The sequence below is a fragment of the Sylvia atricapilla genome, chromosome 10, assembly GCF_009819655.1.
Source record: "Sylvia atricapilla isolate bSylAtr1 chromosome 10, bSylAtr1.pri, whole genome shotgun sequence".
Taxonomy (NCBI): Eukaryota; Metazoa; Chordata; class Aves; order Passeriformes; family Sylviidae; genus Sylvia; species Sylvia atricapilla.
Window position 1 is genome coordinate 16,936,178 of NC_089149.1, and position 13,207 is coordinate 16,949,384.

Consider the following 13,207-nt stretch of genomic DNA (forward strand, 5'->3'; position numbering starts at 1 on the left):
CTGGGGCCAAAAAATTAGGAAATCCTGATGAAATCTTGCCTGCAGGTCTGTCTCGAAACTCTTCATGCAGAAGCTGTGCTGTAAATACCTGTCAGAGCTTGGTACCAGCCACGGCTGAGGGTCTTCCCTGGCTTTGGGAAGGGCTCTTGGAGGAAGGCTTGAAGACTTGCTTGCTCCCTTTGAAGAGGAAACCACAAGTGTGGCCATACCATGCTATAAATTGGGATTATATCTTCTCAAAACAGTGTAATGCCTGAGCCAGATCTGCTGCATTTTGGGCATGTCTGCAAACATGAGATTACACAGAGCTAAAAAAGCTTCTAGGATGAAAGAAGTCTGATCAAACTTGGTGGTGAAAAATTCTTTTTAGCTGGGCATCAGACCTTCAAAAGATCCTCTCTGTGTCCCAGCTGGAGTGCACTGGTGATGTTCATGGTACCATAGGATAGTTTGAGCTGGAAGAGACACTTGCAATGTGCAGGGACACTTTGATGGTTGCTTAATTAGTGCTGGAAAAGACACCTCCCTCATCATTATTCCCCCCTCCCCCCACTTTGGAAAATGGTATGTAATAAATCCATTACAGGTGCCGTTGGGTTATTTGATTTTCTGACTTTAAAAATCCTATTTATATTGCAAAAGAACCTCAGTTTAGTGGGTTTTTTTCCGATCCCTGTCTTCTGGAGTGATGTGATTACAGGAGCTGCTCAGGTTTCTCACCAGGGAAATCTTTATACCCCTACAAAGGGCTCGTTTTCTGGTGAATAATCTAGAAGTTTGAATAGTGAATAAGCTCTAAAGCCCCAGAAAACCAAAAGAAAAGCAAAACAAAAGGCAGCCAAGCAGAGCAGGAGGCTGTGGGAAGAGCTTAGGCTCTGCCTGAAGTACACTGTGTCTTGCCAAAGGCCAAAATTAGGAGAGTAATAGTGAAAGTGCAATTTCTCACTGTCTTGCCTCTTACACTAGCGCTGCCGACACAGCTCAGTGTCCAAAGGTGGCTGTCAAAACTGAGATATAAAACTGTGCTCACAGTGATTAAACTTCCTGAGGGCAAGGTAGGAAATGTGGTGGTTTGGGGTTTTTTTACTATTGGATAAAAATCCACTGAAACTCTTGTTTTTTCCAGGTATGTCAGGTGTCTTGTCATTTTCAGCTTCTGCCTGGGACTTACCTGCCTCTCAGGATTCCTCCATATGAAGAATAACGATTACAGGTAAATGAGGCAGAAGCAAGGCTGCACAGTTTCCTGTCCCTGGAGCAGCTGGGATGTGATCTCTGACATCTGATTTATTTATCATGAGGGTTGGGCAAATGCTCAAAGGGTCGTGGCCCAAAACTAGGTACTAGATCCACGTTTGGGAAAGGAATCAAATTAGCCAAAGCACAGCGTCTTTGGGAGAAAATCAGCTGTGTGGGAAAAGGGAATTGAGCTGAAGTCTTTGGTAAGTGAGAATCTGGAGAGGGGGAAAACTGGAGGGGGAAAACATCTACACTGGAAGGTTGGGGCTGATTTGGGTGCAGCCTTGGACCATCTGCAGGTGTAGTGTCAGAGGAGCACCTGGGTTTGGCTTTCCCAGGTCTCAGAGATGGGGTGCAGCGCCAGAGAGTCTCTTTGCCCCATCTGCCACCTTCCTGCAGAATCTCAAAGAGCCACAAAGAGCCGCTGATCCCTCCGACGCCGTGCCGTGCCAAGACAAACGTCATGTTCCTCAAAACCCACAAGACTGCCAGCAGCACTGTGCTCAACATCATGTTCAGGTTTGCAGAGAGGTACAACCTCACTGTCGCCCTCCCTGCTGACGAGCTCTTGCACCTGGGATACCCAAGGACCTTTGTGGCCCACTTTGTGGAGGGTTTTGAAACCATAGGCCAAAATTACAACATCATGTGCAACCACCTGCGGTTTAACCCCTTGGAGGTAAGGAAGAGCCATGATACCTGAGGAGAAACTTGGTTGAGACAAGACTAACCTCTTCTTCCTCCCACAAATAGGTAAAAAGGGTGATGGCAGCCAACACCTTCTACTTCTCCATCCTGAGGAACCCCATTCCTCTGCTGGAGTCTTCCTACATCTACTACAAGAACAATGTGCCTGCCTTCAGAAGCTCCAAGAATGTGAATGAGTTTGTGGCATCACCCACAAAGTATTACCACCCAGCAGATTACAGGGAAAACATTTATGCCAGGAATATCATGTGGTTTGACTTCGGCTACAATAACAATGCGGAAGATGACACAAAGTACACCCAGGCTGTCCTGGAAGAGATCGAGCAGAACTTCCACCTCATCCTGATAGCAGACTACTTTGATGAGTCCATGATCCTCTTGAAGCACGCTTTGTGCTGGGATCTAGATGACGTCATTTACTTCAAGCTCAATTCCAGAAGCCAGGACACTGTCCAGACATTGAGTCTGGAGAGCGAGGAGCAGATAAAAGCGTGGTGCTCACTGGACTGGAAGCTCTACCTGCACTTCAACCGGAGCTTCTGGAGGAGAATTGAGGAGACCATAGGGCTTGAGTTGCTGGAAAAGGAGGTGGATCACCTACGGACCAGACAGAAGGAACTCATGGAGATTTGTCTCTCAGAGCAGGAGGCAGTGAGGAAGGATCATATCAGGAATAGAGCTCTCCTGCCTTTCCAGTCAGGGGCTGCAAATATCCTGGGTTACAACCTCAAACAAGACTTGGACAACAGGACTCTGAGAAACTGCCAGAAAATGGTCATACCAGAGCTCCAGTACACATCCTACCTTTACACTGTCCAGCACCCACACAAGAAGAGGAAAGAGGTGGGATTACCATTGCTGTGGACCAGCCGCCAGGAGGAGATGCAGCTCCCAGTGTCCAACTAGGACATATGGCAGCCCACTGCGGCTTCCCACTGCTTTGCATTGCCCCTTGTCTGACACCTAACTGACGCACAGGACTCTTGTGCATGAGGGGGAGACACTGGGGGCTTTGTTTGGGGTCACCAGCTAGGTGGTTGGTCTCTTTTTGGGGACCTTGAACTAAAGGCTTTGCCTTGACCAAATCCTAAGTGATCCCGCCTGCCTGCTCCTGGCTGGAGAGAGCCAGGCTGGCTGCAGCTGGCCAAGACATTACAGCCTCTTAATCATTAATCACAAGCGTGATCATTTGCTTTCATTTGATTTTACTTGATATGCATCATAACATCAGTGTGGTCACAGGTCACTGGAGCAAGTCCTAACTTTGGAGGGTTTAGGGGAAGGAAGTGAGGGGAGTGTGACAAGGGGACGCAGTGCTCAAAGAAGCAGTAGAGGTGGTGAGTGTCCCATCCAGCAGCATTCCACACTCAGTGAGGACTAACAACCACACGCTGCTGGAGCTGCCTTTGGTGTGGGACTCCCAGGAATCCTGCCCAAAGCCAGGCAGGCTGGCTGCCTTGCCCAGTGGCATGTGAGCTGTGCCTCTCACATGTCACCAGGTGAATGAGCCTCTGTCCCACGTGAGAGAGGTTTTGTGGTTTTGCCCCTTGCTCTCAGGCAAGAGTCCCTGGGCGTGCCTGTTCCTTTGGGTGCAGCATTCCCTAAACCCTCTTATCAGCAGGTGCTTTTCTGGGGCTCTCCTTGCTGTGTTGGCCAAACTCCAGCGTGGATTAGGAGGAGATGGAGTGGTGCATCCAGGTCCCTGCTGCCATCCTGACCAGCATGAGCAGGAGGAGATGCTGGCTCAGCTTTGAAACACTGTGGTTTTGTCAGTGTAAGTTGGCACTCACAGATGTGTTGGGAACAGGTGACAAGCAGTGACACCAAATCCGTTTGGCTTGGTGCTGCCATCCTCACAAACCCTCCTGGCTCTGCCACAGCAGCAGGGCCCCGGGGGGCAGGATGGATCTGGGGTTACTTGGCTGGCAGTGTTGCCTTCATGGTGAAGCTGTGGGGCAGCAGCTCGAGCTGGGAAGCAGGAGTGATGCTGTAAGGGGGAGAGGGGGGAGAAGCAGAGCAAGGATTTTCCTCAGCTGGTTTTAGCAGCTGAGGCAGGGGTTAATCAGCCCAGTGTCCAGCAGGAACAACACAGCATTTTCACGGTCCAGTGTTACAGGAACCCTCACTAAAATTAACCCAAGGCTTGGGAGGTTTGTGTAGCAGTCAGGTGGAACTGCTGGAGCCACATGTGGTCACCTTGGGCCATCCCAGGGGCCATTCCTGGGCAGTTCAGCAGCCTCCGCCTCAGTTTCCCCCTTGGAGCTTCTGATCCCATGATTTGCCATGGGAATTTTGTCAAGCCATTTTTGCTAAACTGATCACAGAGATGGAATATTAGAATATAAAAATATATATTAGGTATAAAAATAGTTTCTTAGTAGCTGATCTATGTGCAGGTAGGGGTCTTGGGAAGTCTGGGGATCCTGGGAGGTCTGGGTTCCTGGGAACTTGGTGGATTCTGTGGTGCTGGGGATCCTGGAAATGCTGGAGGTTCTGCAAGGGTTGGGCTCCTGGGAAGGCTGAGGATCCTGGAAAGGCTGGGAGTCTCTGGACCACAGCTCCCAGGCTGGGGAACTCACGGTGGGGTGGACTGTGAGTAAACCCGTGGTGAACATGGGCTGGAGCCCTGAACAGGGAAGTCTAGCCTCTCCCAGCCTGCAGGAGGAGGGAAACTGAGGCAGGAGAAGCAATTCCCGCTTCCCCTCCCGGGGGCTCCGAGCAAGGTGGCTCGGCAGCCGCGGGGCCCCCGGCTCTGCTCGAGCCCATAACGGAGCCTTTGTGCCACGGGCGCCGCAGCAGCGCCACTGCTGACTCAGGGATTTCTCCGGGCACCGCCGTGGGAGCCCCGTGACCCATCGGAGGGGGGACCCTGCCAGAGGAGGGGGGAGCGGCGAAGCAGCGAGGCGACAGCTCGGTGGACGGCGACAGCCGGCGTTACTCCGGTGGGGTCGAGGGACAGAGGCGACACTCCAGCTGAGCAGGACCCGGTGAGTGCCTTCACTTTCTTCGGGGGGCATTGAATCAGCAAAAGCTCCTGATGAAACCATCGGTGAGAATGGTGACTGCTCCAGCTGAGCCGGGGGTGGATGCCCATCTCCTTTTGTGGGGATAATCTCCAGGGAAATGTAGGGACATATAAATTGGGGACAGCCGACCTGGCCCTGAAGGAAAGGCATTTGAGGACAGCTCTCACCCACTGCCACAGGGACAGCCCAGCTGGGGTCCGTGCTGTGCACCTCAGGTTCCCTGCACAGAGCAGCGGGAACAAGGGCCCGGCTGGGTCCATTGCACTGGAAGCACCAGAGGCACAGGAACACTCCCTGTCACAGTCTGGACTGCTCCAGAGATCTCATCTGTGGGCTCTGTCCTTCCAATGCCTGCTGAAACAGAGCATGGAGCTGCAGATCTCATCCTGCTCTTTGCTCATTGGCATTGGTTTCCCAGACAAACATCTTAAGGATCAAATTAATTTTATTTCATTTTATTTTGAGGTCCCCAGGTCAGCCTCCTCACTGGTACCCTATGCCCTGACCCATCTCTGAGCTGTGGTGTCTTGCCAGCACACAGTCAGCCCCCTCTCCACCGCAGCCCTGCCCCTCAGCCCCTGCTCCTGGGGACTTACCCAAACTCAAGCTCACCAAATTAAACCCCAAACTCTTCCAAGGACAGCCCCGTGCCCCTGGCCGTGCCCAGCAGCCTCTCCCCACGACCTTCATCAGCCCACCACATCCTTCTGCTGCAGCTGCCATGGGCTCCCGGCACTTCCCGGCCCGGACCGTGCTGTTTGAGAAGGAATCCAACGGCGTCACGTACCGTGTACCCGCCCTGCTCTACCTGCCCTGCGTCGCCAAGCTGCTGGCGTTTGCTGAGGAGCGGCTCAGCGCCGACGATGCCCACGCCAACCTGCTGGTGCTGCGCCGCGGCACCATCTACGGCAGCCACGTGGAGGTGGGACGAGGCTGCCCCCAGCCGGGCTGGGGACGGGCCGAGGGCTGTCCTTATCGCCTGGGTGTGGCACAGCCAAGCTCCCGGAGGCAGCCACACGGCAAGGGGAGGCTGGCATGGCTGAAGTGAATCATAGGGTTATAGGTTGGGTTTGGTTGGAAGGGACCTCAAAGGACATTTCATTCCATGGCCTGCTCTGGGCAGGGACACCTGCTATCCCGGGTTGCTCCAAGCTCTGTCCAGCCCAGTGTCCTAGGAACATTTCAGGTAGAGGGCAGCCACAGCTGCTCTGGACAAAAAAGTGTGATGGTCCTCACTCGTCTCTGTCCTCTCCTCCTCCCTGGTCAGTGGGAAGACATGCGTGTTCTGGAGACAGCAACACTGCAGCACCATCGGTCAATGAACCCCTGCCCCCTCTACGATGAGTTCACGGGCACCCTCTTCCTCTTCTTCATCACGGTGCTGGGCAGGACACCCGAAGCCTACCAGATTGTCACTGGGCAGAACGTCACCCGCCTCTGCTGTGTCACCAGCATTGACCAGGGCCTGAGCTGGAGCACAGCCACAGACCTGACGCAGCAGGTCATTGGCGCCACAATCAAAGGTATCCAACTGCAGGGGGATGAGGAGAGGAAAGAGCAGCCAGCAATGGGGTGGCCCTGAGTTTTGGCCTCCTGGAGCCACCAGTGGCATTGCTGGGGGTGACTTTGACATAGGAATCCCATAAGCTTCCAAAAAGGTGGATGAGGACCTCAAGCAGCGGGGAGAAGGGATGGAGGGAGTATCCATATCAATTACTGGGGGTGGGGAGAAGGTGGAGAGGCCCCACAGCCATGGGTAGGAGCATGTGTGAGGACAACCTGGCAGCACTGGGCTCTGTTGCCCTCCCACCCCACCATTTAGCTTGGCTTGACTGAGAGGAAGCTGTGGGGACCCTTCCACATCGGGCATGGCAGGGCACCATGGTGGCCACTCTTTACCCCATCCCACCTTCACCCCATCCCATCTCCTCTCCCCAGACTGGGCAACGTTTGCGCTGGGCCCTGGGCACGGCATCCAGCTGCGCTCTGGCCGGCTGCTGGTGCCTGCCTACAGCTACCACATTGACTGCAAGGAGTGCTTTGGGCAGCTCTGCAAGACCACCCCGCACTCCTTCGCCTTCTACAGTGACGACCACGGCCGCGGCTGGCGCTTCGGGGAGTTCATCCCCAACCTGCAGACGGGCGAGTGCCAGCTGGTCTCAGTGGACGAGGAGGATGGATCCAATGTCCTCTACTGCAATGCCCGAAGTCCCCTGGGCTTCAGGGTCCAGGCTCTCAGCACGGATGACGGGGCCGTTTTCCACGGGGGGCAGCTGGTGCAGCGGCTGGTGGAGCCGCCCCACGGCTGTCACGGCAGTGTCATTGGCTTCCCTGCGCCACTCGTGTATGTCCCCACCTCCTCCCGGGACGCCTCAGATCGCAGGCCGCTCCCTGGGGCACCCCGGGGGTTTGGGCACCTGCCCACCCGACATTCAGGGGGTGCTGAGCTGCCCGCTGGCAACCACTGTGAGCCAGACAGGCCTGATGAGGATTGTCCTACCCCAGGACATCACCGTGATGTCCACAGTGTCACCTTGGCCCAGGGGGACTCTGCAGCAACCCCCAGCCCCACTCCCTTCTTCCAGGCACCAACATGGATCCTCTACTCCCACCCCACCAGCTCCATGTCGCGGGTCAACATGGGGGTTCACCTGAGCACCTTCCCCAGGGACGCAGAGAGCTGGACAGAGCCCTGGGTCATCTACGAGGGCCCGAGCGCCTACTCGGACCTGGCTTACATGGAGCTGCCCTACAGGGAGGCGCCGGTGGCCGGCGGCACGGCCATCGCCTTTGCCTGTCTCTATGAGAACGGGATGAAGTCTCCCTACGAGCAGATCTCCTTCAGCATGTTCACGCTGCACGACGTGCTCCAGAACATCCCCCTGACAGCCGCCGCTCCCCGGCACGGCCGCGGCCCCGCCCGCCACAGGGGGAAAAGGAGGCGGAAGGGTTGCTTCATCTCCTAGAGCCCGCCCAGAGCAGCTCCTCACACCACTCCAGCGCTGGATCCTGGAGCATCAACCCCTGGGTTGGGTCCTGCCACCATCCAGCACGGCCACATCGCACAGATAGGTGTCCCCATGCTGGGGTTTATCTCATTTTTATTGCTATTTTTTAAATTCTATTTTGGTTGGGTAGGGAAGCTTTTGCCCCCAGCCCAGCCCCAGGCTCCTCTCCAAGCAAGAGCCACCTCTGGAAACAGATATTTTTCTGCAGGGGAGAGGTAGCCAGGGGTACCTTGTGCCATCTCTGTGTGCCAGGTGCTGGCTCAGGGGGATGTGGTGCTCCAGCTGTGCCATACCTGGTAGCACCACCCTGCTCCAAGGGCTTTCCTCCCCTCATTGTAAACAGTTATGCTATATAAATATGGTATATGATGTCAAATTCTTTCTTTTTCGTGAAAAGACTTTTTTTCAATGGTCTCTGAAGTCACTGTGAGGGTATGGGCAGGGGTAGACTTCCTCTCCTTCATCATAGCTGGGATGGCACTGGGTTTTATATTTGGGCTGATGACAAGGAAATATTTGTGTTGCATTACTTGTCTGTCTGGGCTTTTAGTTCTCTCTCTTAATTATTGTCCTTTCTGTTACAATTTATTATTATTATTTCGATTATTAAATTGTTTTTATGTCAATGCAGGAGATGCCTCACTTTTACCCCTCTGATTCTCTCTCCCTCTCACAGGATGGGGGTGAGTGGCTAGGTGATGCTCAGGTGGCAGCTGGGGTACAACCACCCCAGTGACCCAGTTAATGTTTCATCTGGGCTGGAATTTGGCTTTTTAATGTGCCATGGCTATCAGTGCTCTCCCCTGACCCTTGTCAGTCTGGGGGAAACCCCCTCCCAGCACAGGCAGGCTCAGGCCCGTGCTGGGTCCTGTGAAGGTTATGGGGAGGGGCTTGAGCACAGGAGTGGGGTCCTGCTCCCTGGGGAATGAGCAGCAGCTGCTCCTGACAGTTGGGGCAACTTGGGGGGGCTACACCTCAATTCCAGCTCTACCTCCCCCAGCACAACTCCATCCGAGTGCCCCAGCTCTGCTCCTGGTGTCTCCTTCACCTGTCCTGCCCTGTGCAGGTGACAAACACCAGCCAAACTCCCCTAAATGTGAGCTGACTGCCAAAAGTGTCCAGCCCTTCAGTCTGTGACACCACCATGTCTCATTTTCCACCGGGGTGGGTGGAGGCTGACAAATGACAGACAACATGGAGAATAGAAATTTTCAGTTCCCTTGAAGTTGCAAAATAGAACTTAAAGACTAACAAGCAAGTGAGATGAAAGGGTGTAAAAGTAGGCACAGAGGATGCGAAACACAGCTGGAAACAGTGGAGAAACAGGTAATGAAGAGCATGGTGACTTTTGTGGCAAAGTTATGTAACAGGAAAACAGCAGCTCGTGGCCTGAGAGAAGTTCAAGGCAAGGTCACAATATTGGGGCACTCAGTGGGTACAGCCATCCCTGTACATCACTCACAAAGTATTACCACCCAGCAGATTACAGGGAAAACATTTATGCCAGGAATATCATGTGGTTTGACTTCGGCTACAATAACAATGCGGAAGATGACACAAAGTACACCCAGGCTGTCCTGGAAGAGATCGAGCAGAACTTCCACCTCATCCTGATAGCAGACTACTTTGATGAGTCCATGATCCTCTTGAAGCACGCTTTGTGCTGGGATCTGGATGACGTCATTTACTTCAAGCTCAATTCCAGAAGCCAGGACACTGTCCAGACATTGAGTCTGGAGAGCGAGGAGCAGATAAAAGCGTGGTGCTCGCTGGACTGGAAGCTCCCTCCCAGGGGTACAGTCACCCCTGTAGACAACCCTCAAGGACCAAAAAAGCACTTCCGGGAAGGGGCAGAGGCATGTACATTGGTTCTAGGAAAAGAGATGTTTATTCTCTAGGAAGTCCCTTGTAATGGATCTGTCTGATCACGATGGAGCAAACACCCTGTTGTGAAGTTTCATAACACACACAACACCTCAGAGGAGATATCCTGTATGTGTCCAGCTCTGTGATAAAGAATGCTTCAAACTGTGCTAGAAAATTGGTTCTCTGCCTCATTTCAGTATCACCAGGAGTGGCTGAGGCATCTGCTAGGCTCCTGCCAGGATGCTGGAAGCCGGATCCTCACCTCCATCCCTTACTGGGCCGGTTTCCAACCCCAAACAGCCACCAGCCCCAGGGGAAGGGACACGGCCAGGGGCAGGGGATCTGCACAAGAGCAGCCCTTGGCACATCATCCCCATGAGCTGCTTCAACACCTGGGCTGTCTGTCCCCCACGGGGGCTCTGTCCATCTCACACAGGGCTCTTGCACCAAGATAGTGCCACAGCTCCTGCTGGGCCCTCTCCATGGCGTGTGCCAGCAGCCAAGTGACACCGGGGGTGACACCTCCTCTGAGCCTCCTGGCACTGCCACTGGGCCCTACTTGCCCTCACAGAAGCCGCAGAGGCAGCCAACGCAGCCGTTGAGGATCTGAAGCAAGGCCAGCACCATCTCAGCCACGCTGAGGAACAGCAGGAGGAAGAACAGGACCACGTGCCAGCTGACGATGCCCTCGGGCTCCAGGCAGATGCTCCAGGTTCTCTGATTGTAGAGGTAGTTCTCAGCCCTGTGTGACAGGAAGGGAAGAAGGTGCAGGAGGTCCAGAGTCCCATCACTTTCTACCATGCAGTATCCCCCAGACATCCCATCCTTTCATCCGGAGGATGAGCAGGGTTAGGGAGGAGTGATGAAGATGGAAAGCACCTTGTAGAAATCCACAGAAGGTGAGAACTCCTTGAGCTACCAGGGTCTTGCATCAACCACCACCAGCGGCAAGCACCCACCCACCCTCCCCCACCGCCTTAATTAATCACTTAATTAGTGATAAATTGATGAAGTAGCTCCTCACCTGACATCAGTCCCCTGGTCAATGGCATCCAGGAAGGGGTATCCCCAGAGGGCTCCGTGCTGGGTGCTGTTGTAGAGGCAGAGGGGGCCGTTGGTCAGGCCCACCCCAGAGAGGACGAAGCAGGCGGTGGCGCCCAGGAGCGCCAGCTTGGAGAGCACCACGGAGATGAACGCCTGCAGGGAGCACCCATGGGGGACACACGGAGTCAGGGGGGATCCAGAACACAGTTGCAGGTTGTCAGCAGAGTTTGGGAAGGGGGGAAAACTCCCCTCCCCAGCTGTGGCTGAGGATGGAGCCATCACTGCGATGGGCAGAAGTGGGCGGGGAGAGGCAGTGACCTGCAGAGCCCATCCCAGCAGTCACTGGAGCCCTGTCCTGTGGGGAGGTGACACCCTGCCATGGCCCATCATAGGGCCACTGATGCACCCTGCCTCAGCTGCAGGACCTGTTCACCACATCCCACCAGGGGACCACGAGAAAGGGGTCTGCGACCCAACACAGGAGAGAGAGCACCTGTCACCACCCACCACGGGGCTGTGGAGAGGAGGATCCCTGCCATGTCCCACAGCAGGGCCATGGAGGAGGTGGGGTACAGCCACATCCCACCCACCCCGCTTTAGTCCGGGGTCCCGGCCCTGCTTACATTGGAGCGGGTGCCGCCGCCGGAGCAGCCGCAGCGCTGCCACCCCAGAGCCGTGGCGTGGGTCGCTGCCAGCAGCACCTGCAGGGACAAAAACACAGCTGGAGGACAAAGGGAAGCCACCTGCTCTGCTCCATCCCTCTGCCCCTGCTCCAGACCAGGGAGGAAGGACGCGTGTGTCCCGCAGTACTCACGGCGATGCCGCCTCCCCAGACACCCGGCACAGCCTTGGCCTGGCTGCTGATGTGCCCCTCCAGCAGGTACTTGGATGCTCCACCAGGGAAGAGCAGGAGGATGCTGGCTGCCATGGAGAGCGTGCCCAGCACCAGCAGGCAGGGCCCCACGATCCGGCTACACTTGCCCACACACATGGCGTTCCTGCATGGGGAGGAAGAGGAGGAGAGAGAAAAGGGCTGCATTTGGCCCTGCAGCACCCCAAGGCTTCCCCACCCCGAGCCCATCTCGCAGCTGTGGGTGAGTGGGAGTTGCTGGGTGATGCTTTTGGGTGTCAGCTCATCCTGCTGGCACTGTCCGTACTTGAGGGCAATTTCCAGTAAAAATTCTAACACTTCTTTGCCAAATGGGCAATGGTGTTCCCACACCAAACCCCAAGACCTGTGTGACCACAGGGTTGGCTCTCCCAAAACGTGTCCCAGCTCATGCTAGGGGAAGATGCTCTAAGGTCCCTTCCAACAAAAGCCTGTCTGAGGTCCTATGGAAATATTACTGCAGGGAGCAAATCACCCGCCACAGCTCAGTTTGGCTTTCAGTGTTTAAAATGAGCAGGAGGGAGCCACTACACCAAGGAAAGAGGCAAAATCCTGGTACAAGGGCTTGTGAAAGTACATCAGTCTCCAATCAAATCAGACAGCAATTCCATCTCTGTCATGCACTAGTCCTGCCATAAGTCTGAGTAAGCTGAAACCAATTGAATTTAATTAAGAAAATATTATTATCTATCCTCCAGCTCCACTGGCATCTTATTAAGTTATGAGTTTATCTAGAAAGCACCTGCCCATCTCCAGATGACACCTTGTCCAAAATTGCTTCTCTTCTGCACCTGCAAGGCCCTCGTCTTGTACAGGATGTCCATAGGTCACTCTGGGACTGCTGAAACTGCATGGTTTGCTGATCTTCCTGGCTCCCAGCTCTTTTATACCCTGAGGTTTTTTGGCTGCAAGTTGGGCTTATGCATTTTCCCCTTTCCTGCTAGATTGCACAGGTTCCCCAGGTCAAACTGTTTCTTGCTCTGGGTGAGCTCACTCTGGCTTTGAAAGCAGAAGTGGCTGCGGCACTGTGTGGTGGTTCCTGTGGGAAGAGCAGCCACAGCCCTCTGAGTGGGGCCTCAGTGTCAGGGAGGAGCAGCCAGGGCAGCCACAGGGGGCTGGGGGACACCAGGCCAGCAGGGTCTGCTGGGGACCAGCCACACCAGTGCCAGCAGGGCGCTGGGGAGGGCTGAGCATGGAGGAACAGGGCTGGGAGACCTGTGTTGAGGGACATGAGCCAGGACGCCCAAGGGGGATCGTCAGCTTCACCATCCTAGAGTTCCACCTCTCTTGATTTCCATCCTCTCTGCCTTGGTTATAGGGAATTTAGGGCCTCTTGCCACCCGTGAGGTCCTGCCTGCAGTCCAGGGACTGTGTGCAGTTGTTTGCTCCCACAGCCATGAGTACCCTCTGCTGAGTCCCACCTCCCC

General features: G+C 54.9%; 3 protein-coding genes across 5 annotated transcripts; 2 read left to right on the top strand and 1 right to left on the bottom strand.

Moving 5' to 3' along the window:
- The first annotated feature begins 536 nt into the window (after nt 1–536).
- GAL3ST2 (galactose-3-O-sulfotransferase 2) lies at nt 537–3,472 on the top strand. Of its 3 annotated transcripts, none has more exons than XM_066326130.1 (4): nt 537–586; nt 1,127–1,213; nt 1,578–1,918; nt 1,993–3,472. In XM_066326130.1, the coding sequence occupies exons 3-4, from the start codon at nt 1,703–1,705 to the stop codon at nt 2,851–2,853; spliced, it is 1,077 nt and encodes a 358-aa protein (XP_066182227.1). In that variant the 5' UTR covers nt 537–586; nt 1,127–1,213; nt 1,578–1,702; the 3' UTR covers nt 2,854–3,472. The 3 variants fall into 3 exon arrangements, with proteins under 3 accessions (XP_066182227.1, XP_066182226.1, XP_066182225.1); XM_066326129.1 differs by having other exon boundaries at nt 1,639–1,918; XM_066326128.1 differs by lacking the exon at nt 537–586 and having other exon boundaries at nt 607–1,213; nt 1,639–1,918.
- Nucleotides 3,473–4,888: 1,416 nt separating this feature from the next.
- On the top strand, nt 4,889–8,607 carry NEU4 (neuraminidase 4). The gene is made up of 4 exons (XM_066326131.1): nt 4,889–4,934; nt 5,690–5,895; nt 6,241–6,496; nt 6,912–8,607. The coding sequence occupies exons 2-4, from the start codon at nt 5,695–5,697 to the stop codon at nt 7,937–7,939; spliced, it is 1,485 nt and encodes a 494-aa protein (XP_066182228.1). The 5' UTR covers nt 4,889–4,934; nt 5,690–5,694; the 3' UTR covers nt 7,940–8,607.
- A 1,397-nt stretch (nt 8,608–10,004) lies between these two features.
- TM4SF19 (transmembrane 4 L six family member 19) lies at nt 10,005–11,931 on the bottom strand. The gene is made up of 4 exons (XM_066326486.1): nt 11,706–11,931; nt 11,515–11,592; nt 10,872–11,044; nt 10,005–10,589 (listed from the first exon to the last, which is right to left on the bottom strand). The coding sequence occupies exons 1-4, from the start codon at nt 11,928–11,930 to the stop codon at nt 10,403–10,405; spliced, it is 663 nt and encodes a 220-aa protein (XP_066182583.1). The 5' UTR covers nt 11,931; the 3' UTR covers nt 10,005–10,402.
- Nucleotides 11,932–13,207: the final 1,276 nt, after the last annotated feature.

Bases quoted from the DNA above. Each gene is read 5' to 3' on its own strand.
- GAL3ST2 (XM_066326129.1), top strand. From the start codon at position 1,194: ATGAAGAATAACGATTACAG. The intron at 1,214-1,638 runs GTAAATGAGGCA...ACCTTCCTGCAG, and splicing joins ATGAAGAATAACGATTACAG to AATCTCAAAGAGCCACAAAG. The intron at 1,919-1,992 runs GTAAGGAAGAGC...TCCCACAAATAG, and splicing joins TGCGGTTTAACCCCTTGGAG to GTAAAAAGGGTGATGGCAGC.
- NEU4 (XM_066326131.1), top strand. From the start codon at position 5,695: ATGGGCTCCCGGCACTTCCCGGCCCGGACCGTGCTGTTTGAGAAGGAA. The intron at 5,896-6,240 runs GTGGGACGAGGC...CTCCCTGGTCAG, and splicing joins TCTACGGCAGCCACGTGGAG to TGGGAAGACATGCGTGTTCT. The intron at 6,497-6,911 runs GTATCCAACTGC...TCCTCTCCCCAG, and splicing joins CATTGGCGCCACAATCAAAG to ACTGGGCAACGTTTGCGCTG.
- TM4SF19 (XM_066326486.1), bottom strand. From the start codon at position 11,930: ATGCAGCCCTTTTCTCTCTCCTCCTCTTCCTCCCCATGCAGGAACGCC. The intron at 11,593-11,705 runs GTGAGTACTGCG...TTGTCCCTGCAG, and splicing joins TCTGGGGAGGCGGCATCGCC to GTGCTGCTGGCAGCGACCCA. The intron at 11,045-11,514 runs GTAAGCAGGGCC...TGCTCCCTGCAG, and splicing joins GCGGCGGCACCCGCTCCAAT to GCGTTCATCTCCGTGGTGCT.